The sequence below is a fragment of the Chamaea fasciata genome, unplaced genomic scaffold, assembly GCF_029207755.1.
Source record: "Chamaea fasciata isolate MVZ Bird 193981 ecotype frontalis unplaced genomic scaffold, bChaFas1.0.hap1 SCAF_10, whole genome shotgun sequence".
Taxonomy (NCBI): Eukaryota; Metazoa; Chordata; class Aves; order Passeriformes; family Sylviidae; genus Chamaea; species Chamaea fasciata.
Window position 1 is genome coordinate 29,506,668 of NW_027094095.1, and position 27,011 is coordinate 29,533,678.

The 27,011-nt window shown below is 41.4% G+C and overlaps 1 protein-coding gene and 1 long non-coding RNA gene across 2 annotated transcripts; one reads left to right on the top strand and one right to left on the bottom strand.

Annotated features, from left to right (window-relative positions):
• On the bottom strand, positions 1-1,164 carry LOC136294320 (uncharacterized). The gene is made up of 2 exons (XR_010722362.1): positions 913-1,164; positions 1-629 (listed from the first exon to the last, which is right to left on the bottom strand). It is a non-coding gene; the product is annotated as an uncharacterized lncRNA (long non-coding RNA).
• A 237-nt stretch (positions 1,165-1,401) lies between these two features.
• On the top strand, positions 1,402-25,459 carry HOOK1 (hook microtubule tethering protein 1). Its single transcript, XM_066192919.1, has 22 exons — positions 1,402-1,522; positions 5,691-5,776; positions 7,339-7,411; positions 7,746-7,796; positions 8,786-8,918; positions 9,577-9,644; positions 10,859-10,921; positions 11,511-11,594; positions 14,169-14,335; positions 14,930-15,070; positions 16,121-16,322; positions 17,158-17,268; positions 17,561-17,648; positions 17,733-17,793; positions 18,222-18,362; positions 18,917-19,004; positions 19,339-19,373; positions 19,920-20,002; positions 20,421-20,521; positions 20,862-20,963; positions 21,643-21,711; positions 21,891-25,459. The coding sequence occupies exons 1-22, from the start codon at positions 1,472-1,474 to the stop codon at positions 22,053-22,055; spliced, it is 2,163 nt and encodes a 720-aa protein (XP_066049016.1). The 5' UTR covers positions 1,402-1,471; the 3' UTR covers positions 22,056-25,459.
• The last annotated feature ends 1,552 nt before the right edge of the window (positions 25,460-27,011 follow it).

Sequence of the window (27,011 nt, forward strand, 5' to 3'; positions counted from 1 at the left end):
TATCTTGAAGAACAACCAAAGAACAGCAGATGCTGCCTTTAGCAAGTTTTATTCAAGTTGCTTAGTCTACTCTTTGGCTGACCTAAACACCGATGCGTTTAATGCCATTCTGTACACTTCAGTCATAAAAATTGAATCAAAAAGAAAAAAAGTAATGGTTCAAATTAGTAAAAGAGGCTGGTGGAGGGAAAATTTAAGTAAGTTCATGTGCTGAAACAGGGAAGGGACAGAATAAACACATCTCCTTAGTGTAAGGCACTGAGACTTTTCTCTGGAGTGTCTGAGGCAGGGTGCTGTAGCAGACAGAATCCTGGCTCAGGCACCCAAAAGTTCTGATCAAATAAGGCTAACCTCTTCCTATGAAACAAATACAGTATTTTCTGGAACAAAAATAAAGATCAAACAAAAAAAGTACTCGTACGTTTTAGCTATCGTGTAGTGAGCTAAGCAAGATGAAAAGAAGGCGTGTGGCGGGGTTTGATGTGCTGTGAGGGCGGGATGCAGCCTTGGCTGCGAGCCCCGGGCTCTGCCAGGGGCAGGAAGGAGCAGCTCCGGAGGAACAGCTCACACCTCGCTGGCAGGTGAAGGCGCTGGAGTCTGCCAGGCTTTGGGCAGTAGTAACTCTGAGCCTGAAAAGAAGAAATGACAATGTGAATTAAGAACAGGTAAAACTGCCACAACCCTTCTCAATCCATCCTTTTGGATGGGGGCACATTTTCCCACCTCTACAAGGGTTAAAGCAGTTGCTCCTCACCCCCGTGCTTAAGTGCTTTCAATCCCTCACCTCCCTAGATAATTTAATTGGTATTTCCGCCTCATTTAACTTTCTTTTTAAAATTTAACTATTTTTAAGCAATTCTGTATCCTGCTCTGAGAGCAATGTTTGCGGCGGGTACAGGTCCACTGACCTACCTACACCTTAAGCACAGGTAATTCTGCACCACGCCAGCAGCTCTCCTCCCGTGCCCTCCACGGCCCGTCGGTGCCCGCGGCAGCGCTGACAGCCGGCCGGGGCTGGGAGGAGGCAGCACCCGCCATGTTGGGACGGCGCGGCGTCTTCCGGGCCGTGCGGGGGGAACGCGGGGCCGCTCTGGGTTTAGGAGTTCGCTCCGGGCGGGTGACACGATCGCGTTTCGCCCACGCGTCAGCCCGGGGCGGGTGACACAGCCCGGGGCGGGTGACACGCTCCCGGCTCGGCCCCTCGCGGAGGCGGCGCGGCCGTCAGGGCAGCCCCCGCCTCCAACGGGTCTCACCGTGATTGGCGCGAGCGCACCCGTCCTCCGCTGTGGTTGGTCAGAAGCGCTGTCACTCCCGCCCTCCGGGGGCAGGGGCGGGCGCTGAGTGGTGGGCGCTGGCGGCGGCTCCGCCCCCGCGGGGACGCGCGGGCGGAGCGGAGCCGGGGCCGGAGCCGCCGGAGCGGGGGCGGCCTGAGGGCGGGGGGGACGCGGCTGCCGCTGCCGCCGCCGCCGCCATGGAGGCGAAGCCGGCGGACCCGCTGCTCTGCGACAGCCTCATCCTCTGGGTGAGTGGCGCGGGGGTTCTGCCGCCTCTGGGGACCCTCGAGGGCAGCGAGGAGGCGGCCGGCAGCGCGGGGCTTTTCCCTCCCTCCATCCCTCCGCCCCGCCCGCGGGAGCAGGAGCAGGAGCTGCGGGTGGGTCGGGCACGGCCGCGGCTGTGGGGGCTGCCCGGGACACGCTGCTCGCAGCCAGCAAAAGCTTCCCGCCGCAGCCTCCAGGTGTGGATGTGGTGGTTGGAATATCCCCTGGGCCCAAGTGCGGCTCTCTGGCGGTGGCTTCGGTGTGGAAAGTGCTCGGCGATGAACAATATTAATAAATAAATGCAATTAATTTGAATTGACAGGCGCAGAAACCTCAGAGCATTTCATACCGGCTGATTAAAGCGTTTATTAGTCAAGCACGCCACACCTGGGTGTGTGATGTTACATGTGCCAGAGGCACCTGTTTGGAACTGCGGAATTATTTAGATTGGGAAAGACCTTTAAGGTCATCGAGTACAAACATGTTTATTAAATTCATCAATCATTCTTGCTTCCTCTTTATCTTTCTCTCCAGGCTTCTTCGGTGACCTTGTCTGTATTTCTGGCCTTGCAGGTGCAGTAATTTTGGTGACAGGGAGCTCTGCTAAATAGAACTTCTGAGTGAAAGCTTGGCAGGAAAGGTCACGATTACCTGCGTGAAGGGTTTCTCTAGAAAAAGCAGGTGTTTGGACTCTGTGAAGTGTAGATCATGGAGAGAAGGGAGTGTTTTAGAGACATTGTAGAAATCCAGGAATGAAACTGGTAAAAGTAACAGGAACAGCAGCCAAAGTAGGTGTTCTTAATTTCTGTGTGGCAGTACAGAAGTGTTGGTGAGTTAAAGTCTGTAATAAATCACTGATAAATAATTTCTTCCTTCTATTTTCCTTTAAGTGACATTGTATTCTCCCAAGGTTTTGTTGGTCTCTAGAATTCTGGTGGCCTTATACTCACCTCTGTCTTCTTAGATATCTTTTGTTCTTTAATCTTTTTTTAATTTTGTATTTTCTCCTCAATAATCAAATAAGACTAGCTCCATCATGATTCAATAGCAAAACAAACCACCGTATTCCGGAATTCTTTCACAAAAATCTTGTCAGCAGTGCTGAACTTTTTTTTTTTTTTACAATTCCCGCTTTAAGTAATTTTATTCTAGTTGTCATTTATGGTATCCTTACAGTGCAATAGCTGTAATTATATAAAGAATCTTAATGGAACCTTCACTGGCCCTAAACTGAGCAATTGTGTCAGTGTAAAAGAACACCCAACCCTGTTCAGGTTTTCTGTACAGCACTCAGCAGATGCACGTTTTTAGATTTAGCACCCTATTTCTCAGGCCTAGTTTGGAACTTAGAAGCTGATTGTTAACACTTGGATGTGGTTGAAACATCCTTTCACAATTTGAACTTCAGTGTGAATAATGGGGAGGAAAGTGGTGTGGGGAGAGGGGGATGAAGTGCTCTGTGTTTGGAGAGAAAGAGGTTCTGTAACTCTCTGCTTCTAATAGTTTCTCAGTTTGTTTACTCATTAATATAGCAGACAGATGCTTATGACTTCTCTGTATTCTGCTGCCAGATCTGGCATTTTCATATTTTTATTTTACCAAATGCAATATTAGAAGACATGCTGTGTCCAGAGAAGAAAGAGGAGATTCAAATAAAAATGTTACCTATTGTTTCTGCAGCCCAGGTGTCACTGGATTTAAAATTCTGAGGATTTTACAGAAAAAACGTAAAGCAGCTACACTAAATTATAGAGGTGATGTTTATGAGCATATTTACTCCATAAAAAATCGACTTAGGTAATACCTAAGCTAAGCTGGAACTCACAAGCTGCAACAGGAACAATTTGCTAAGTTAGTTACTTTTCCTCTGTGTAGAGGAAAAGTTAATTGGATGTTTTTCAGGGCTGTACTGCCTTCTCCTCCAAACCAGGTACTGGATGTATGGCAGCATCTTAAATTGGAAGCATTTTCCACCATAAATGCACTGCTTGGCACTGGCACGACTGGTATTGTTCATTCTGTCCAGTGGCTGACTTGTTCTATTAGTATACTTGCTTTCAGCATGGGAATGATTATTTTTATTTTAAAATCTCTTTGATTGTTCTATAAAACCGCTGTCCCTCGTGTGAAATGGAGAAACTCAACCCCTCCTTGTCAGTTAAACTGAGGGCACACCTTCCCCAGGTGGATGGGCTCATTTCTGCTGGGCATTCTCAACGCTGGTGTTTCATCTGCAAATGTTTGGTGGTAGAGCTACAAAAATTAACTTTCCAGCTGTGTATCGGGAGCAGGGTCGCTCTGTGTCTGAGAGAGGAACTTCTGCTGTAGCAGCAAGGGACCGAGTGCATTTGGGGTGGAATTCACAAAATGCTTTTCAGCCTGAGTAGCAGCATATCCTTGGAGCTTTATTTAGTAAAACTGAAAAAACGAGGGGGAAAAAGAGCATTGCTACAGTCCTGAAGTCTGTGCCTTCTTTTTTTCCAACCTCCTCCCCACACTTGCCGCTTTTACTGGTTTTGCAAGAGCAGTCAAAATGCATTTTGATGAAATGATTGGGCTGGCATGAGGTTTGGAGAACCCATAATTAATACTTCTACTCTCTCTTTATTTCTAAGTCCTCATGTGACTTTTAAATACATAGAGAAACCTATTCTGTCAGTCCTGCTTTTTCCTTAATTTTAATTAGCTGTTTCTATTCTGGGAGATCATGCATAAAGCAGTGTTGCACGCCAGGGTTTTCTGAGGCTTTGTTTATCTGCTCTCACAGGCTCAGGTGAAAGGGTTGCACCTGTGCAGAGCAATTTCCTTGCTTCATCGGGGGTATATCCAGATGGCAGCATCACAATATTGTGCCATAAAACTCTGGATTTGGGAAGCTCAGCCTGGAATGTGAACTTGCGTGCCCGTGTTTGTGCTGAGGCTGCTGGTGTAGTAGAAGCCAGTGCTGTCAGGCATAGCAGCTTTGGGCTCTGGTGTTCCACTTAATCTTTTATGTAACCTACGAGGGATTACTGCCTTCTCAGTTCCTGTAAGACAGGATTTAAACCCACCTTTTAAATAAAAAAAAATAAAAATAAAAATAAAATAAAATTAAAAATAAAAAAAGGAAAAAACACAAACCCTTGCTCTGCGTATTTTTCTCTTGGCTTGATTGGACTCTTTTTGAAGGAAGCAAACAAGTATTCAGAATTATGGTCGCTCTTTATGAGCACAGATTGGACAAAAACTGCCTCAGATTCTCACAGCTGGAAACTGCTTTTCCATCGCTCTGGTCTGAGTAGCTCCTTTTCCCAAACACAAGGTCATTTCCCAGAGTTCTGAAGAAGCTTCTGTTGCACAGGGTGTTTGGGAAAGCCCTCTTGCAGAGGGAAAGGTAATTCAGGACATTGTAAATGCAGTGAGTTTAGGAAGTCAGTTTCTGCAGTGGATGGAGTCTATAAGGATTTGTACTTGCTCCCATTCTATTCTGTCTTCTTGTAGTACTAATAATGAACTTTCTGGTTTGTTTATTGTGGTAAAGAAGGCTCTTATTTTCCTGAGTAACTGTGATGAACTGACATGTATGGAAATGGCTCTCTCATCTAGAATAATTTGTTCTGAGTTGATTGTCTTCGGAGGAATAAAATACTGCAATTCTACATATACAGCTAATTCTGTCAAAATGTTAGCTCTAAGCTTGGGGATAGTTTGGAAGAAATCCCACAGTATTTAAAACATTCTAACATTGAAATAATCCCATCCTATTTCTATTGCTAAGTTCTTGTAGTTAAAGACTGGAATTTATTTTTCCCCATCAACTTTCACACTTTATTCTGATGCTATTTTTTGTTTAGGTGGTTATGCCCAGAACTAAGCACTGCAACATAATTCAAAGGCTGGATAAATGTGACTTTAGTCTCCCAAGTTATCTTTCCATAATCTGCTTTACAATAGAAGGCCTAGCATGAAAAAACAGAGCGTGGGTGTTCGTACCAACTCTTAAAGCTACCAGTCACAACAGTCAAAAGTGCTGAGATAATTGGGTTGGCTTCAAGTCTGTGTGGTTCAGAAAGGATTTCATCCTGCTAAATGCTTGTCCTGAAAGGGCAGAAGGAAGGTGGCAGCTAATTTATTGTCCGCTGAACTAAACCCCGTTGTTTCTCCCTGTTTCAGCTCCAGACGTTCAATACAGCTGCACCCTGCAGAGACGTCCAGGACCTGACTAACGGCGTTGCCATGGCTCAGGTGCTTCACCAAATGTGAGTTGATTCTTCAGCTGGGAGAAGAGGGATTCAGTTGCCTGAGGTTTTTGTGTTTGACAGATGTAGTTGCTTTTAAAGCAGGCGGAAATTCAGAGTGGGCAGTTTATAACAGAAGATAGGTTATGCCTTCGTACTGCTGTTTTGGGGATGAGATAATAGTTGATTAATGACATGGTGGGAAAGGTGATGAGAAGATAAACAAATACTGCAGTATTACATCCATGCTTGGGGATAATTGGGCAAGGGTGACATTGTCTTTTTCATTTTTCCCATCAGCACTATTCCCATGCTTCAGGCAATTCAGTCCTCTTTGGACTGAGAAACTAAAGATTCCAAAAGCATGGCTTTGTGGTTTTTTTCCTGAGGTTGCTCAATTAATTTAGATTTAAGTTCTAGGTTTTAAATGACAGCTTACTATTTGTGTGGAAGACAAGAACTGTACAACTTTAATTTCAGTTAATAGTCAGGAATTATTTTACTTTTGATTTGCTGTTCTTTTGGTGTGATGAAGATTGGTAGTCTGAGTGATACACTAATTTTGAAATTTGCATAGAGGGTTGTAATCCAAGTCTTTTTTTGAAGTAGTAGCATGCTACAAGTCATCACTGCAATTTTATTGTTGTTGTTGTTGTTATTGGCTCAGATAATTGAAGTCTGCATTACTATCTCATGTTCAAAGTATCATTTTGTAATTACTAAGAAATTACTTCAACACCTTCACAATCCACATCCCAGAAAAATGAGCTCAGAAACCCTCCTGTCTGTAAAGATTTTTAATATACTTTTAAAAGCAGAGCTCACCCTTCTTCTGGACGTGGTAAAAACTGATTTAGGGTTTGCTGAAGGTTGCTTCCCATGTATTTTGGGTGTTAGGCAACCATGTGCTTTGGGCAAACTTCTTAACACCAAGTTGGTTCATGTGCAAGTGGGGATAATAATGATTGTCCTTTATTAGGTGCTTTGGGACCATTGAATAAACAATGCACTGTCAAAGTTAAATATTGTTAAATATGCTCTGATTGTACTGCTTGGCAGCTGAGTGTGTGTAAACACTCCCCCTCAGCAATTCATCCTTGTTTATGCTGGCAAACTGAATCCCCTTCTGCCCAGGGGAACCAGAGACATACAAAATATACAAAATGCCAGTAGTTTACAGTGTTTTCTTAATGCATGCCTTTGACAAATTGGAGTAAATGTTAGTTAGTTCAGCCTACAGGAGTAGGTACCAATCATAACGTCAGCACTAGTCAAACAAAGATGCTTCTTTACCTAATTGTGATTACTTTATCAGGTATAAAAACTCAGCATGACAAAGGCTTCCACATCCTTGTGCTCCATCTATGGCTGGCTCAGGCACACAGAGAAATTCTCCCAGGCCTGGAATGTGCCTTAACGCAGCCAGCAGGATGGAAATTTCCTGTGACATAAGTTTACCTTGCAATCTCCAGGAATTCATGCCTCATTAGACACTGGAGTTCAGCATCGGGTGATTTAATGCTGGGAAATTGCTGTCTTATTTAAGTCTTTGCTTACTGATTAATCATTTAATTTTGTTTCAGAGATGTTGCCTGGTTTGATGCATCTTGGCTCAGTCGCATCAAAGAAGACGTTGGTGACAACTGGAGAATAAAGGTATTTAAAACTGAAGATGGTGAAGTTTGTGGGGTTGGATGTTGTGGCTGTCCTGAGATCTGGCAGTCCAAAACCTGCAGAACTAAGCTCAGGCTTTTCAAGGAACTGCAGAACTAAGTTCAGGCTTTTCATATTTTAAATGAGGTAGAGGTGCCTGTTAATAGTTTAAGTGCCTTCCAGAATTGTTGGATGGGGATTTTCTCCTGTGATATTTCTCTTCCTATGTCCTCTCATAGAGCTGCCTTGTAACCATTTTATTAGAAGTTGTTATTCAATTTAACAAAGTAAAATTTTTAATAGAATTGTAACCTTGTCTTTCATGTACAACAACTAGTCCAGTAATTTGAAGAAGATACTGCAAGGAATTATGGACTACTATCATGAGGTATGGAAAAAACAATTTATTGTTGTTGTTCTCATCATTAAACACGATGATTACTGCTCCCCTTGGCTTTGCCAAGTAGAAGAAAAAAAAGCTGTAATTTGTTTTGAGGACCTTTTAGGCAGAAGGTGTATAATAATTATCTGTTAAGTGGGAGGTCTGAGTGAATATGAAATTAATTTGAGCAGGTGTGTTCCAGATAAGGCTCTTGGAGTGTGAACTGGGAACTATGTCTCTGCCCAGGTGAATGTTGAAAGGATTGAGCTGCAGAATCCTGTTGACTTTTGTGTGTCTGTTCATGTTTGCTCTTGCCTAGAGAAGTTTTAATCCTTTTGTACACAACAGAACAGACTCAGCAACCCCAGTATAGGTTTTATGATACTCAGTTGGAAGCTGGGAGCCAAGTTAGGAATCCTCCTGGACACAGACAATATTAATTTGTTCTGTCTCGTGCAGAGTTAAGTACAGTAGCCATAAAAGGCTGCTGTATTTTGAGTTAAAAACCAGAAATCGCTGAATTTTGTGTTGATGTGATTACAATTATGTAATGGGTATGGTCTAGAAAAACTTGCCAGGTCTTGTTGTGGCTTCCTGGTCTTGCCTGGGCTGAGCTGTGACACCAAGAGCCAGGCCCTGATGTGCTGCCAGGTCTGAGGACCTCTGGTAGGTCCAGAAGCAGAACTTCTTTAAGCTCATGAGGAGCTTTTTACAGGATTTGGAAGCAGCTCCATCTGGAAGTGTTATTAATTCATTCTTTCATTATGTTGGTAAAATAAATGAATTCTCTCATATTTGGGAGCTGTCCCAATAACTTTCACTGTTGTCACTTTTTCTTGTAGGAGTGCTCAGTTAACTAAACCTGGTAACAAACTTCTAGGGCATTTTCTCTGGCTGGCTCACTGGGTCCAGATTTTCTAGATGACATCAGATTTTCACATTGTACAAAAGTGGGAGTCTACTTTTTCTCATAATTTAATTTTTTTTTTTTCCAGTTCCTGGGTCAGCAGATTGCAGAAGAGCTTATTCCAGACTTGACCAGGATATCTGAGAACTCAGATCCCACTGAACTGGGCAGGCTCCTGCAGCTGATTTTAGGTTGTGCAGTCAACTGTGAGAGGAAACAAGGTAGGCACTACCTTAACCTGCTCAGCAAACAGCAGACTGCCTCAGGTGATAGTTAAGGTGGAAAAGATGTAGAAACTTCCCTTTCTTATTCATCAACATTGTTAACTTCCTGAATGCCTGTTCTGAAACTGGACTTCACTTAAAAGCAGAAATTCCTTGGGAAATGTCTGTTAATAAAACTCCAAACTTTGTTCAGAGTAGGTTTAAAAATATACTCTGAAGTGTGTATTGGTTTATTCATACTGTTAAAATATGTACCAATACCTAGAACTTACTAGTCAAATGCAAACATAGTAAAACTAAATTAAGCCCTTAAATTAGAAACTGTTTCTCTGTCTGCAGAGGCTCAAGACTGAATTGGTTGTTGTTCTCTCCCCCATTACCAGAACTAATCCTCCATGCTCTGATGGCATCTCTCCTTAGGCAGAGTGTAAATTTGTCCAGTTAAGAGTTTATAATGTTTTGTGCTTACCTGCCATATTACTGGATAATAATGATGGTGGTTAATGGTACTCCTCTGTATAAAGAGTCCACTACTTGTTTTGAGGGAGCTCTATGGGTAATAGTTTCTTCTGGATCTTTCAGCAAACAGTTTATCACATTACTCAAACCATTGAGATGAACACTGCCATGAGTCACTACAAATCCTTTTTCACAGAACACATACAGAACATCATGACCCTTGAGGAGTCTGTGCAGCACGTTGTCATGACAGCCATTCAAGAGGTAGGTAACAGTTCATAGCCTGATGCTGTCAGTTGAGAAGTCCCAATACCTTTTTGTTGACCTTTGTGAATTTTTTTCATCCAAGCAAAGTTCAGGGAGGAGTATAAGTACTTTCCTAAGTTATTTGAGAGGTTTGGGACCAAGAGAGCTTAAACCCCAGCCAAAGGGGTTTTGTTTTAGACTCGTGGTACCCAAACATAAAACAAATGCTTAAGATTTTTTTTTTTTGTTCCAGACAAGAAATGTATATAGTTGTCAACCACTGATTATACTGGAGTTAGATTCTGAAATTGTGTCCCACTGCTTGCTCCCAGAGTTAAGCTCATTGTGTTAGTGAGGTTGCATTGTTCTGACAGACCATTCCAGCCTCTGACTTACAAGCTTGCAGCTGCATTTCTTCTATTTTTGTCATGGTGTTCTCCTCCTCCTATCTTAATTTGTTCTTGGTTGGATCATCTTAGTGATCCTGCTCACAGCTTAGCTCTGCAGTCACTGGCTTCTGAGAGCTTCAGGACTGTGAAGCAGAGTGTGGAGAGAGGCAAAAACTAAATCTAAATACTGACTGTGAAGAGAAGGTGGTGTGTAATTGCACCCTCATCAAGGTAACAGTGGAGCTGGTTACAAGCTTTATAACTTAGATTTAAATTGACTGTATAGTCTTTAAAGCTGTATGTGTCCTGTTGGTAGAAATAAATCCATAAAGCTTGTGTTTGTTGTCTTCTGGCTAATTAAACTTTCTAGAAGGTGGTCTTGAAATAATTCAGTAATTTCTAAGTGAGGAGTAAAGCCCTTTAATTGTTGGCAAATACACACTGTACATCTTTGTATCAGAGAAGTAATGTTCTCATTGTTTGTTTAGTGGTAATTAATGGGACACAAAGGAGTGTGATAACTGTTAAATTAATGGAATGAAATCCTGTCTTCTGGTTCATTCCAGTTTGACTGAGTAGGGGGTGGCAATACCTTCAACACATCACACATTTATCCCATACAAGTCACTGCAAACTTGAGAGGAGAGAGGTAAAAATCATCTTACTCTAGATCTGATTTAATCTTTCACCAGCCATGAGATGAGGAGGAGCATTACTAATGCATTTTGGTATATTGAAGGGATGAAATAACACAATGGAAAATACAGTTGGTACTCGGTAGACAGTGAATTTACAGATCTATAACCTCTAATTTAACCTTTTTTCCTGTGGCCTCTTCTGTAGCTCATGAGCAAGGAGGTAACGAGTCCTTCCCCATGTGATGCATCAAGTGAAGTGGAACAGCAGGTAACTGCCTGGTCTGTGGTGCTGTTGTAGATAAAGCTTGAACAGTAAGTTGGTATCTGGCCAACCCTTAAATGAAGCAATGCTGGTTTTCAGTGCTAATTAACTGAAAACTTCAGGGTTATCCTACAGCTTCTTTAAAAACCCCACAGTGACTGCTGTGATGTAAAACTGGTCAGTCCAAACCTACAGGGAGGGGTAGGGGTGCGTCAAGGCTCAGCCTTCTCAGGCTGAGTACTTCAGGTTACTTTTAAGGGGTTGTGAAAATTCCTGATAATCTAAACACTACAAAGTGTTGCACATAAAATGAACTTGCCTTAAAAGGGATTTGGAAGTGGTGACAGCACGTTCCTGTGTTTTGTTGTGCCTTTAGCCTAAGTTGTTGTGTTCCAATAATTTACTTTGAGTGTGATAATCGTTTAGAAGGCAAGTGAAATGAGCAGGGATCCTGATCTAGTATAGGTTTGGGTGTCAATGTGTGCACCCAACAGCCAACTTAAACAATGGGTGTAAGCAGGAGAGGCATTGTAGAGGCTGTAACTGAGTATTTTGGATATGGGCCATAGTGATTGACTGCATTGTTTTTTGAAAGCTGAAAAAAGCCTTGGAAGACCTTCAGGAAGCACTAGCAGAAAAAGAGGAGTTGGCACAAAGATGTCAAGAGCTGGATTTGCAGGTAAGAAACAGTCAGTTGTTTATTTCTTTAATATGTAGTGGTGCTGCTATTAAGATGCAGAAAATTTGAAGGGCAAAAAGTGCGTTTTACATTGTTTAAATTTTTGTGAGAATTTGTAGCTTCTTCTGGGGAACAAGCAATTATTCTGTGCTCCAAAATGCAATTACTGGAAAGAGTTTTCTGATGGAAGTGTAAGCTGAGGTCCTATGCCAGCTTATCTCTAAGGTTCTTTGTCTTAGCTTAATGTTTACCCATAGTAGCAGGTAGTGATAAACAATGTTATCATGGTTTTAAAAATTGCCCTTTTCATTCTTAGTCCTCCAGTCTTTTGTACTGTGTCCAAAACATCCAGTTCATGTCATAAACAGTAATTAGATTTAATCACAGGAAAATTATGCTGTTTCAATAGGAGTTGATGAATGACAAAAATTTGTAATTTATCTAAAACTTGCTAACTTTTTCTCATACACAATTGCAACATGGAGGAGATCTCAGGATAAAAATAATGAAAACTAATTGATCCTTGCTGGCATTTTCAAACAACACTAAAAATAGGCCTATTTTTGTTTTTAATGGATATAGCAGTTAATCAACTCACTCTTGAGAGAAAGGAGAGAGGACTTGATGACAATAAAGAGAAATTTGCATTTCAATCAACATTTTAAAGAAAAAAAAAATCACTTACTAGCCCCTCTCTTATGGGACTACAATCTGAGAATAGAAAGAGTTTTATCTGGGAAGGCAATTCATGTCAGATTTGGCTCTGCATAAAGAGAACATTTGGGTGGCATCTTCTTGTAGGAGCCAGAGGGCTGTACTGGCTCTGTGAGCCTCTGGAAATGAACACCCACAAAAGCAGAGGCCAGTTTTACATTTCTTACTGACAATGACAATTGAAAAAGCAGAATACTTGTGTCTAAAGCAGCTCAGAGCTACTTGCCATGCCCAGGAAGCTACTGCTATAATTGAATTGATATTTATTTTCATTTTTTTTCTTGAGGCAGTGGTAAAGCTTCCTAGTGAAAGCAGAGATCTAAAAATGCTTGTGAGAAGAATCTACAGGAGAAGTCCCAGGTGTTCTCCTGTTTTTCCTGGCTTTTCTGCCAGAATTTTCTATTAATTAGTCATAGATGATGCAGAGCCAGTTGCTCATAACATGGGATGGGACAGGTGAAAGGTTCAGCTGAATAGAAACAGAGGAGTTAATGACACCACAGCTCTGTAATACTGTGATGTGTCTGTAAAAATCTCTCTTCATAATTTCTGTTGACTTTGACACCACTCCTGCTACGTTGAAATGATAAAAAAAGAAGAGAAGGCTACCAGAAAGCAACTGAGAAAAGATGTAAAACTTGCTCTGAGGTGTGTCATAGCTTGATTTTTTTAGATTTTTTTGAGCCTGAGATGAGTGATGTTTCAGGACTATTCTAAAAGTCCAAATGTTGTACATATTTAAGGAGTGGCTGACCCTTGAACAGGAGGCTGAGCAAGGCTCAAATGTGCTCTCCTCTCACAGGTGTGCCTTTAAATAGTAAATGACATTTGGTAAATAAAAAGGAGTGAACCTCGAAAGCCAGCACCTAATGAAGTGCAGATTAATTACTGTTTGACTTCTACATCTGTTTGACTGATATATTTTTAAATTTTGATCACAAACAAATTGTTCATTAATATTGCATACTGTAGATTATATCTGTTTAATAATGTCATCATGATATGTTTTATTTTATTTATTTGAAGCCGTAATATTGACTTGACGCTTCTCATTTAAACTAATTCTTAATAAATTCACTTGTAAGGTCTCAGTCTTCCTTGATATTTTCCAAGAGTATAAGAAAGGTAGGTTTACTTTATAATTCAGGAAAACATAACCCAAAAAGCACATTGTCCCTGTTTCAATGCAGTCGACTAACACACGCTGCGTGCTCTCATGTTTGACAGGACGTTAAAATTAACACAGCAGCTTTCACTAGACAAACTTTAAAGGTTCTGTCCTCCTAATCCTTCTGGCTGTGAAGCTGGCTCCTGTCAGTGAAGTGTTGTAGCCCCTGTGCTTAGCTGTGACACCGGGTAGCCGTGTGTGTGCTGCCAGGGGTGCATGCTCCCCCTGAGGCTGGCCGGGCTGTCCGTGCGTGTGCGCTTCGGCCCACCCCGCTTCCCGCGGCCATTCCCCGCTGAGCACGGCAGCCTGGGGGTGCTGGCCATGCCATGCTGCTTCTGCTTGTCCAGTACAGGCAAGATGGACACTCCTTGCAGCAACACTCAAGAGTTTTTTGTGCAGCGTCCACGGTGTTTTTAATGGAAGTAGCGGTTTCTCTCCATATCACTTTGTCTGCCTTTTTACCGTGGTTTCAGTTACCGAAATTTGTCTTTTTATTTAGAGGGACTTTGCATTTAGTGCTTCATAACTGTCATACACTAAAGCATCTGTATGCTCAAGTGTGCTCTGTAAACTACATTCTAAAACTTCTAAACGCTCAGCCTTTTTCATCAACTAATTTGGTGATGTATTCCTGTCTTGCTTCAGTTCTTTGGACAGGTCTTACAGTGTTCATGCTGTTTTATCTGTGCTAGGTGGCTGCCCTCCAGGATGAGAAAAACAGCTTGATGTCAGAAAATGAGATTATGAATGACAGACTAGAGCAATTAGACGACTCTCTTGATGATCCAAATACTGTGGTTGCAAAAAAGTATTTTAGTGCACAGTTGCAGCTGGAACAATTGCAAGAAGAAAACTTCAGGTATGAAATGATTTCCTCCCGAAATCTCTCACTTGTCTAATGTACTCTGGAAATTTCTGGTGCTTTTTGGGCGTTTGCATCTCAGTTTTTGCATTAATTTGCATTAAAAGCTGTCTAGTGCTGTATAAATGTATTTTAAAGGCAGTTCTTATATTTAAGAAGAAAAAGAATCTGTTACTTGTTGTAAAAAGTATCAGTTTGTAATTGGCACAGCCCTCTAATATTTTCAAAAAGGTGGTGGAAGGCAGAAAAATGAGTGTTCATTTGTGTGTCAACAAATTAAACCCTAAACCCCCCAACACCACCATGTCTCAACCGATTTCTTTCACATATTAGTCTCCCTCTGTGATCCACATTGGGAAACAAAATCTTTTCATGTGATTCCTTGATACTGATGTGATAAATTTGCAGTGTGCAATGCATTATGATTTAACACGTAGACAGCAAAATGTTCCATGTTTATTGTAACATTTTCCCAGCTACTTAAATCAGTAGTTTTCCTTTTATCTTACTTCTTTTTAGTAATTCTAGTGCTAAATGAAACTGTGTAATAATGATGAGTTCCTAACAAAGGTACTGGTTTTGATCTCGTAGGCTGGAAGCTGCAAAAGATGATTATCGTGTCCATTGTGAAGACCTGGAAAAGCAATTGATTGAGCTGCAACATAGAAACAATGAACTCACCTCTCTGGCAGAAGAATCAAGAGCCTTGAAAGATGAAAATGACATTCTTAGGTATGTAGCAGGGAGAGCTCCACACACACACATTAGGATTTAATGGCTAAATCCAAGGATTTGTATTTAACAAGATTTTTTTGAGGTCTCTTTGGCAAAGCAGAGGTGGGGTGCAGGCTTTCAGGGAAATTGTTTGACAAGAATAACACGCGGAATTTGTCTGTGAAGCAGAATTAATGACTACAGAACATAAGCTTCTCCATGTGGGACAGAAAGTGGAAGTTCTCGCGTGGAAAAACATCTATACAGCTAGAATTTTAACCTAACTTTTGGTATCAGCATTCTAGGCCAAATTTAGGTTAGTGAGGTCATTAACAAAATGAAGATGAAACTCAGAATAACCTTCACGAGAATTTAGTATAACATTCCAGCTGGTGTAAACTGTATTAAATGCCAGACCACCCAAGGAATATCAAAAATAAATTGTATTGTGAAAGCAGATCTGTTATTCATAAAATAATATGAATAAAACATGGAAAGAAAAGTGGTTTCAGGTGTTCAACTTAGTGATTCTTAAATAACATCTGAAACAAATCCTAGTTATAGATTTTTTCCATTATTTTCTTGTACCAGCTTCTGGTGAGATATGAATGCAGATAATAAACACAGATATTAAAATTAATTTTAAAATTATGGTCCCAATGTTTTCTTACCATGTTAATTTTTTTTAGTGGTCACCTGACAGTTCTCAGTTTTATCTGCCAGTGATCATTTTCACAGAGCAGTTATGTTCTAATTCTGTATAATCCCCCAGTGAGAACATAACAGGTACCAGTGTTTTGAGGTGACTGTCTAGCACAGGATGTTGTGGTGCCACAGAATTCTTCAGGGATATTTGACCCACTAACCCTTGCTCACGTTTCTGTCAGTCTCACTCGAAGGTTGGCTGATTTCAGTTTTTATAAGCAAATTTGTGTCGATTATACATTAAAAATAAAGCGGTGAGATGTAACTGCTGCTAAGCATGTCACGTCTCTCTTTGAGAACAGTGTGTGTCAGCAGAGTTTGAGTTTTGTAATCTGTCCTTCTGACTGCTGTTTATTCCTCCAGGGCTACTGCAGACAAGGCAAGCAAGCTGGAGTCAACGGTGGAAGTGTATCGGAAGAAGCTGCAGGACCTGAACGATTTCCGCCGGCAGGTGAAGTCCCTGCAGGAGACCAACATGATGTACATGCACAACACCGTCAGCCTGGAGGATGAACTCAGGAAAGCCAATGCAGCACGAGCCCAGCTGGAAACTTACAAAAAACAGGTAGTGCTGCACTTGTGTTTGAAAGGTTCCTTTTTCCCCCTAACAACCCCGCATTGTCCTTTTAGAATTTCTGAGGTGTGAAAACTCCTTCACACCCTGCCTTGCCCTTGTGAGTTTTTCCCTTGCAAGCTTAACTGTACTTGTCCTCTCAACTGATGTGAGAGTCCATAGTCTGCAGGCTTTTCTTCTTTACTCTGAGGTAATTGGTATGCCTGGGAGAGGTTGTTCAGCTGTTACTGAGATGGCTTGTATGGAATGATAGAATGGTTTGGCTTGGAAGGGGATCTTGAAGATGATCTCATACCACTGCCCTGGGCAGGGATACCTTCCACTATCCCAGATTGCTCCAAGCGCCATCCAGCCTGGGCTTGAACACTTCCAGGGCTGGGACACCCACAACTTCTCTTGGCAATCTGTGCCAGGGCCTCACCACCCTTACAGTAAATAATTTTTTCCTAATACCTGATCTAAACCTGTTCTCTTTCAATTTGAACCCATTGACTCTCTTCTGGCATGTATTATCATATTCTAACCATTCTTCATGAAAATTAGAAGTTTTATTTTAATTTCTGTAGGAATTAGGAAAGAGTTAAATTAAAAAAAAAACAAAAACAAAAAAAAAAAAAAAAAAACAAACAAAAACCCAAACCCAACCAACCAAAAATCAGTATAACCCCCCCAAAACACATAGGCCCCCATCCCATCCCTGCTTTCCTAAGCTTGAGGAACCAACTGTTTTATTTTTACTGAATTGGGCAGGAGGGATTGTTCTAATGTAGCTTTTTAAGGTAGCATCTTGCAACATTCCTGTGTTAAATAATGCTTTTATGTAAAGGTCCAGGAGCTTCATAACAAACTGTCTGAAGAATCCAAAAGAGCTGATAAGCTGGCATTTGAAATGAAGCGACTCGAAGAAAAACATGAAGCTTTAATAAAAGAAAAAGAGGTAAGTCCCTTTAAAAGTTTATTTGAGCACCTAAATCTCTCTCAGAATGTGCTTAAGGAGAACCTTCCTGGAAGTAGTGCCACCATAAAAATGAAGTTTTAGTGCCCTCTGTGTGTGCATTCACTTATAAAACATAATATAGAATCATGAGATCATGAAGGTTGGAAAAGATCTCCAAGATCATCAAGACCAACCTAAATTGTGCATGTGTCGTTATTACTTCTGCTTAATGTTATTTGGTCTTAAAAGTGGTGCAGCCTGGCCTAATTCCACCTCCAATGTGTCTTGTTAGAGACTGATAGTGCAGTGTGATGCATTGAGAGAGACAAATGAGGAGCTCCGGTGTGCACAGATGCAGCAGGATCACCTGAGTCAAACAGGTACTGCTTCATCTTCAGAGACTCTTTTATTTGGGTTAGAGGTTTCTTTAATTGTGCTAAATTAAACCCCTCATGTGATTTCAGGTGAATCTCGTTTCAAGAGCCATGACAATCTTGCTGCTGAAATTCTGCCAGTGGAATATAGGTGAGACCCAAAGGTTGAGGTGGTTTGGGATGTTCATAGGTGGGGCATGACAATGCCTCTGTGAAAGTTCAGTATTTTCATCTGCGTGGTTCTCTATCCCACTCCTTGCTTTGCCCCCATACAGGTGGTAATAATTATTTCCCCACACTAAAATTACTTTGCTTTTTTTTCTTAAAACCATATCAGATTGCTGTATATAAATCTGGGTTTGGAGTGACAATTTAAAACTCTGCTTATATCTCTTCAAGTTTTCAAACATTTGAAGTTACCTTTTAATAACAAATTGCATTGTTACCCCAATTATGTCGTTAAGTACAACCTGCTTGGCTCACTTTAAGGTTGGGGGAGTGAACAGGTCTATTACTTCCTCCTCTTAATCACCTTCTTAATTAACAGTGACTTTGTTGTTGTTGTTGTTTTTGATTCAGAGAAATGTTTATTCGGCTGCAGCATGAAAATAAGATGCTCCTGCTGAAACAGGAAGGATCAGAAAATGAACGGATTGCAGAGCTCCAGGAACAGCTGGAGCAGAAGCACCGGACAGTGAACGAGCTGGAAACAGAGAAAAGGTAAAGGGTGAAACTCCATCTTAAAATGCAACAAAAAGTGATCTCTGGAGTTTCAGGGTGACCTGGGCCTTGCATCTGTACTGTAAGAACCTTTTCTTTCACCAGCGTAATCATAAATGAAGGATTATGAAGCAAGGAAGAAACAAAGTGGTTTAAATGTGGTAGATCTGTGTGCCCCATACCCTGAAGGAAGGGTTGCTTACAGGGCACTCTTCACTCTGAGTGATTCTTGGTAGACCACAAATGGATGTAAACTCTATTTCTAGAACTTCAGACTGTTGGACCATGAATTTTCTATCAGTGAATGCTAAAACATTTTACTAGAATAGGAAAATTTTTGAAAACTTAAAACAACTACAGGAATTTCATTATACAATGTTCAGTAAAGCTCCATGTGTTTGTTTCAGCAGAAGTTCCAGTCAAACTAAAAGCATTTGAAATCAATTTATTTGTGGCTAAGTTGTGCTGGGTAGACCATCTGAAAAATTAATGAAACAGAAAAATCTCTCTGTGAGCTGTTTAGATGGGCAATAACTGTGTTTTCCTCCTAAAAGGCTCAATGAAGAGCGTATTGGAGGATTACAGCAGCAGATTGAAGATCTTCAAAAGACTTTACAGGAGCAGGGATCCAAGACTGAAGGGGTAAGTGAAACATTTTGCCAGTTTTGTTGAAAGTCCTCCAGTGTAACATCAAATCCTTTGTTTTGATGTGCATCTTCTTTTTCAGTGTATCTGAGAAATACCTCCATATCAACTGAAGTTCAATTGGAAAGCTCATGTTTTATGTGATTCCTTCTATGGAACTGTAACCCTTCTACTTTGCTTTAAAAGTCCCTGGTTTTATCATTCAATGGATTTATTTGCTTTGGCTTATTTAGTAGTGCTAAGCATTCTTGGCTGATTTGTAAGAGTACTTTAACGTTGCATGGTATGATATACTGAAATACAACTGAATTTTAACTCTCTCCATCCACAGTCCAGCAACCTGAAGCAGAAGCTGGCAGCACACATGTAAGTAAGGCACATGTATCCACAACGGTTTATTTATACTAAATAGAGCTCAGGAACTGCTCAAATCTTGGTAGGGATGTCCTGTTTTTCTAAGCCACTGATTTGAGAATTATGCATGAAGTGAGTTAAATATTGATGTTGTAGTTTTGTTTACTCTGACCATGATGATCTTGCAGTACCAGTACCACTTCACTTCTCTTAATCACCACCAGCATTTTAACTGTTCTGATTCTACAACAGACTGCTAAAACCATCGCTCAAAGTGTATTTCCACTCTTCTGAAATATTTCCAGTCCTTTCAGCAGGTGTATTTCTTACTAAGATGATGCTGGAAAGGCTTAATTGTTCATTTTCCTGGTTTTAACTAAAGGAGGATCAATTCAGAAGTCACAACTTCTATGATGTTAATATTTCTATTCAAACCCTGAAGCATTGCTAGAGCTTAAAATAGTTATTTAAATACTTCTGTCATGAAGTTTAAGCTTCTAGCTGTTAAACCTGGAATTATTTGTGAGCTTAATCCTTAGTACAACTTTTCATTGACAGGGAAAAGTTGAATGAGGTTCATGATGAGTTACAGAAGAAAGAGGCTGATCTTGCAGAGCTCCAGCCTGATGACAGTCAGAACCGTGAGTTGTTTTGTGGGGGTTTTTTTGGTATTTTTTTAAGACCTATATTAAGTTTCTTCTGAAATGATTCCCATATCCACTGGACTATGGGATACTTGTCTGGATGAGGCCTTCTGCTGCAGCTTAGCTTTAAATCTGAACTGGGGGGTGTTGGAGGGGTTTTTGTATGTGGTGGTGAGCAGGGAGAGGATCCTGGGGGGATGAGCTTTGTTGAACAGTGCTCTGCAAAATTCAGGGATTTCAGGGTTAGGTGGGACAGATAAAACAAAAATAAGAACTTAAACCTTCTAAACTTAAACTTCTAGCTTCTACATTGTTCTGTATTTGAGGGATGGTGAAATGGAGAGAACACAGAAGCCCTGAAAGTATCATGTCTGTTTTTATTTTGTGTGTCTTTGTTGAAAATTTCTGTAAACAGCCCAGAAGATTGGAGAGCTGGAAGCAGCTTTACGAAAAAAAGATGAAGATATGAAAGCAATGGAAGAAAGATATAAAATGTACCTTGAAAAAGCAAGGAATGTGAGTGGCATGTTTCCGAACATATGCGTTCCTCCCTCATAAATGGTTAAACAGATTGAGTGTGTGTGTCCCCACCTCCCAATTAAAAGCAGTAGCTGAAAGTTGCATTTTTATCTGGTCAGATTGTTCAACTGCAGTCAATTATGTCTGAGAGAATAAATTTGGTTTAGGCTGAGCATGAGGTGCAGTAAGGATTCCTTTGTACCCTTTGCTGTCAGTTGTACAGTGTAACTGCCTGACCAGTGCCCAGCCTGTTCTCACATTCCTGCTTGGAGCTGATGAGATGCAGAGCAGTTGAGAATCAAACTGCCTTGTAATGTTCTTGTTTTGCCTTGTCCAGGTGATAAAAACCTTAGACCCCAAGCTAAATCCAGCATCAGCAGAAATTATGTTGCTCAGAAAACAGATACTGGAAAAGGACAAAAGAATTGAAGCACTAGAGGTAAAAAAATTTACATATATTTAATAACTTTTAATATGTGCTGTTTCTGATATTAGGGATTCAAGATACCGTTTCCTAGCGATTCAGTAAAAACCGCTTGGCTGAAATTCTGAAAGGATTGTTGACAGTAGTCCAAATATAAAAAAAAATGGGGGAAATGCATTGAGTTTCACAGCAATATTGATGGGACTAGTTGGAGTAGTTGCCTGAGCAAATACAGAACTCCTCAGCATGACTCAGTAGGCTGATAGGTCTGACTGCATAAATGCTGTGGCCTCACATTCCTTTTATGTAATGAGTACTAGGGAAGTATATTGTGTAATAGCAATTAGTCAGTCACTGGAGGTACATTTTTTTCAGGTGAAAAATCACTAAATTATTTACAGATTTTCTGATCCACAGCAGACCTCTTGTGCATTTCCCCACACAAACCCTCAGAGTACATTTCCAAGTTCCGTTTGTGTTTCTAACCACAACTTGTGTAGTTTAGCCTCTTCTTAAAGCAGGCTGATATTTATCTCTCAGTTTTTAATGAAAGTATCTTTCTTTGTTCTTCTAGGCTTTCCAGTTATTTAGTGTATTGAAGCATTTCTGCTGTCTGTGTTTATTTCACTCAGTGGACTGCAGCAAGTTTCTGCAGATCAAATTTGTGTCTTAACTGAGATTTGTCTCCTTGCAGAATGAATACAAAATGGCCAAGCTACGTGACTACGAGGAAAAGCTGATTGTAACTGCATGGTACAACAAGGTGGGTGAAAAATTCACTTACTTGAAGCACCTTTTGCCATGTGTGCCAGTTAAACCTTAGTTAACCTAAGAAACACAGCGGGAAAAACTCTGTGTGCATACTGAATAAGCATGAGCAGGATGGGTAATTTTTTTCCTTCTGTTTCTGCTGTTGTTTAAGCTGCTGTTTAACTCTTGCAGAGCCTGACCCTGCAGAAGCTGGGCATGGAATCCAGGCTGATGGGCAGCAGTGGCAGCTGTGGGGCCGGGGCCGGGCCCGGCCGCTCCTTCCTGGCGCAGCAGCGTCACGTCACCAACACCAGGAGGAACCTCACTGTTAAAGTGCCAGGTGCAACAGCTGATTAAACACGAGGACATGAGGAAAACTCACAAGCTGAAGTGTCCTTAAATGTTTTATACCTTCCACTTTACCTGCTTGATTGAAAGAGGAGGTTAGAATGGTGGGCAGATGCAAATTGCAACATCAGAACCTGTCAGGAAGGCGTTAAGGTGATCAGCCAGAAGGTAGCACGTAGTTTAACAAGTAGATTTAATAACTGCAGCATGTACAAGCACAACTTAAAAGATTTCTATTTGCCTTCAGATTATATTGTAAATATGGAATTTGGCACTCTATATTTAAAAAGTTTATTTAAGTGGGTTTGGGCTAGAAAGTTGACTTTTATAATGGGAAGATGTTATGCAAAGGTGTACTTCAGGAAACTGGCAATATTGGGCATTTTTGCTGGGCTTTTCTGAAAATGGATCTAAAAGATTGGTAACATCTTTTAAGAAAAGACTTTCTTTAGAATAGAAAGAAAAATTTTAAAAGCAAGAAAGTACTTGCATTTATAGAAGAAGAAAATAAAGGTGTGGTACAAGTTGTTACGTAACAGAAGACAGGATTTGTTTTGTGAGAAGTAGAATTTCTCAGTTTATTTAAAAAAATAAGCAAAGCTTAAGTTGGTACAGATGCACACTAAAGAAAACCTGTCTTTAAGATGTTGACTTCACTTAAGCCAAAAAAGCTTGTCTTTTCCTGGGTAAGAAAAAAGCTATTATACAAACTCAAAAGCCTGGGCTATATTTTAAAAGTCTGGCATATTTGTATACTGCATTTATATGCAGAAAGGGGATTAGGTGGGAAGGAGCCCCATTTATTTCACCCTATTTATACAACCCCGTGCATGGAAATTGCATTTCCTCTTTTTTCAATGTAGTTTCACTTGGTTATTCTGAACTAACCGTGCTAGGCAGGGGAATGAGAGATGGCTTTGGCAGTTACTGGCAGCAGAGATTGCTTGTTGGCAGGGAGAAAAATGCATAAACTGTAATAGTTTGATAGAAGATGAAATGGGGGTTGATACCTGGAATCTGTGTGCAGGAAGTTGCTGTCTTTCACAAACTTGTGACTTTATTTCCCGAATGTCTTAACTCTTGTTTTGACTTGTATTTTTAGGAAACCTGTTAATGTCTGTTCTTTGCAGACGGTCTAGGAAAAGTTCATTATACCCGTAGTTAAATAAAATAAAATGGCAGCAGCCCTTAAAATGAAATGAAAATAATTCAAGTATTCGAGGGTGCTGCACTAGACCACCATCTAATACAAAATTCCGCTGCCTGTGGGAATGAAAACACAACTGTCTCACCATTAAGGCCATCTTTGATTTGAGAACAGGGTTCAGCTTTACAGAATTTTTAGGTTCTGAATTACGCCATTTGGATAGTGTGTCATTTTGCCTGCCCCTTCCTATAGCCTGTCCTTTGATTTCTTCCTTCCCTGGCATCTTACATTTTTAATTGGGCATTGCATGTAACGCCAGAGAAAAGGCATGCATTCATTTTTTGATACTTAGGGTTGCTTCTTAGTTGTGGTGGTCGTTTTACAGTGCTGTATGTATGGATAGGCATTGAACAGATTTCCTCCTTCAAAAGGCATTGTTTAAAATCCAGTGTCGTGCAAAGCGTGGCATGAGCCGCGCACATGACTGTTGGAGAGTTGTCTGTGGTGGTGTTCTTCAGGACTCTATGCTTCTTTGGACTACCTCGTGGGTGTTGAGATCTTTTATTGCTGCAGTGGTGTTAGTGGAGTTGGTGTTTTTAAGGTACAGTTGCATATTTAATCTGCTGGTGCTGTGGGTGGGAGGGAGGTGGTGGTGAGCAGTGGAGCAGGAGATGAAGTCGTAGCAAGATGCTTCCATTCCTAAAGTCTGGTATTTGGTGTGTTCTAGTGAAACGTGGAGCTGTCTCTGATGGTGTTGAGTGGGTCTCTTAACCCCCTTCTTTGCAGCATGGAAACTTTCATGGATGTCCTTCAAATACTCATGTAGTCGGTAGGCTTGATTTGTTGTACTTCTCCCAGTAGTGGAGCTGTGTCAGTAGTCTGTCAGGTGCTGAATAGTGACAAACTTGGAGCAAATGTCTTTGACTTACACTTCTCAAAACTGCAGACCCTGGGACCAAAAATAACCAAGAACCTCCCTGTCATTTAATTGGCAGTTTGTCTTCTGACTGGTGGTGGAAGAATTTAAGTCCTGAAGCGCAGGCAGGGATCAGCCTTTTTCAGGGCACAGTTGTCCCCAGTAATCAAGTCGGGGTTACCAAAATGAATCTGGTTTTCAGGTATTGGATGAAATGTTGCTTATTTGGGACTTTTCCAAACTCCACTGTTAAGAGTGAAGCCTGTGAATGTCACTCAAGGGTTTCTTTGGGACTGAGAACCTGTTTAAGAGCAGCTGTTCTACGACTGGTTAAACTTGGGTTCTGTCCTGTGAGCGAGGAACTGATGTGTGGAAATAAATACTGGATTATAAGCCATGGTGCTGTATTCACTTCAGCTCATCTGCCCGTGCAGGAAGGACCATTAGATCAGGATCATTTTAATGTTTGCTCCGCTCATGTCCAAACAAAAAGCTGCTAAAAACGCTGCTGTGTTACAGCTGAGCTGTGTCCAACACAAGCTCTGTCAGTCCATGTCCTTGGATGCAGCACTGCTGAGGCAGGAGGAGCAGAGAGGCCCCTTGGCTCTCCTGAAAGGTGAATTTGTGCCATCCCATCAGCACGGTTCAGAGCAGACTCAAATATGAGGTGAGATCACTGAATACTGCTGAAGTTAATCAGCATTATTAGGAATTTAGCCAGTTTCCAGTAAAACGGGTAATGTAGATCCAAAGAAACAAAAACTATGCTCTGATTGACATATCATTTCTTAATTATTTTTATATAAGATTAATTACTATGGAAGAGAAGTGTTTTATAGCAATAATTCAAAATACGGAACTAGTGAGTTCTTTTACTCAAGATGGGTCAGGCAGCAGTTTTGAGAAGATTCTTTTGCAACAACCTTATTATATAGTGGATTAAGAAACATTCACTGAAAATAAATTTTCACCTGATCTTTTTGTTCATTCAAAATAAATATATATGGGTATTCTATTTTCTATGATATACACTTACTTGGAAATAAGTGATATAAGCAATACTGATGTTCTATTTAGGTAGCCATAAATAGTTTAGAAATTAGAAAATGAAAACAATTGTTTAGGAGTTGATAATGTCTAGTACAATAATTTTCTTACTTGTTTCTTTTTCCCCCTCCCCTAAAGCTGGAGTTAAGGTTTTCAGTGTCTCGGTGTCTACATCTTCTGTTTAAAACAAATGTAAACACTGTGTTGCATAGAACTTGAAAAATTGCACTAATTTTTGAACTTTTGGTTTTATTTTTTTCTTTGGGAAAAAATCCTTTTATATTCACATAAAGATTTTTAAAATGAATTCTTTGGTGTCTTTATTCCAAGCTGTGTATTTCATGGTCCCTAGATGGTGTTTCTGGGCCACGCGTGACCTGGTTCTACATGTTGGTCCGTTCACACCATCTAAAATCCCCTATTTCAGGATGGGCATGTATGATAATGAGGGTGTGGATGTAATGAGCTGTGCTGCTCTCCTCTGCTGTCTCCAGTTCATTCCTCCCACCCAAGGCTGGTTCTCTCTGCTCAGCTCACAGACAGTTGTCTCAGAGCTGGGCACGGGGCCTTGCGAAGTGAAATGATTAAACCCCTCGGCAGGTGAGCTGTGCAGTGACCTCAGTAATCCCTTATTGCTGCTGAGGTAGCTGAGGGTCTCTGCCTGTTCTCAGCCCCACCTGAGAGGACAGGTACAGCTCTAAATCACTGTTCTTGCTTTTATTCGGGAAAGAGAATTGTCTGCCCTGTCCAGCCTGCTCTGCAGGTGATTTAGGTGCTCCGTTCTTAGTCCCACTGTCAGCTGTCATTCCCTGAGCACCAGCCCAGCCCAGCCCAGCAATGCTGTTGGTGAAGAGCCTTCAGCCCTCCAGAGGGAAGATCCAAGGATGAGGACCTGCGTTGGTTCCCCAGTGTGGAAGGGCCTGTCCCAGAGAGTGTTGAAGCCAGTGTGGAAGAAATGTTTTTCCTGCTTTCTCAGGCTGGACATTAAAGCAGTTTCAGACACTGAACATGAAAAGGTGCGGCTGTGTGAGGGAGAAGGGAAGGGAAGAGGTGCTCAGCTGTGCAGGAAGCCTGAGCTGAGCTGCAGGACGTGTTCAGTCCTGACCCTGTTTGCTTGCAGCTTTCTGGCAGCTCCTGAAGAGCCAAGCACTGCAGTAGCAATTTTGTGTGTTCCCACACACAGAGAGGTGAGGGATGTCCCTGGAAGAGGAGTGCAGGATTAAAGCCCTGAGTGTAAAGGAAAGGGGGAGCTGAAGTCAGTTACATGTGGGAGATGGTTTAGGGGGAGGGGGCAAAATATTCAAGAAGTCTGTGAAATGCATTGTTCTTTTGGAATTTAACTCACCCAGCAGAGGCCTATGGAGGAAGTTTTGGATAGAGCAGCAGCTTGGGAAAGGAAATGGGAATCTGAAAACTGAAAAGAGGAGAAAATGCTCTCTGCTCATTTCCTTAGCAGGAGCTGGAGATGTGTGTTCCTGGTGCTGTGCTGATTTCCTGAGGCAGCCCCCATCCTGCTCCTGGGAGCTGCAGCTTCTGCCCGAGGCCTCAGCAGGGTCCTTGTGGTGCAGCTGTTGCCCAGTTCAGTGTATTTACTGCTGTTAGCCGTTGGTTGCTAATCCTGGGACTGTTTCATTGTGTAGATGATGGTTCAAAAGAGTAATTTCTTGCTGTTGTTTTCCAAGGCACCCTTTTCCTCGTTAGACTGAGCGCAGCTTAACGGCATCGTGTGTTGCTGGAGCTCATCCCACTGCCCTTGGACGCACCAGCCACTCCGTGGTGCTGGGCAGGTAAACAGGGAGGATTTTGCACATTCTAATCCTAGGTGTGCTGCCAGGACCATTTTTTCCATCACTTC

Bases quoted from the DNA above. Each gene is read 5' to 3' on its own strand.
- HOOK1 (XM_066192919.1), top strand. From the start codon at position 1,472: ATGGAGGCGAAGCCGGCGGACCCGCTGCTCTGCGACAGCCTCATCCTC. The intron at 7,412-7,745 runs GTATTTAAAACT...TACAACAACTAG, and splicing joins GTGACAACTGGAGAATAAAG to TCCAGTAATTTGAAGAAGAT. The intron at 18,363-18,916 runs GTAAAGGGTGAA...TCCTCCTAAAAG, and splicing joins GAGCTGGAAACAGAGAAAAG to GCTCAATGAAGAGCGTATTG.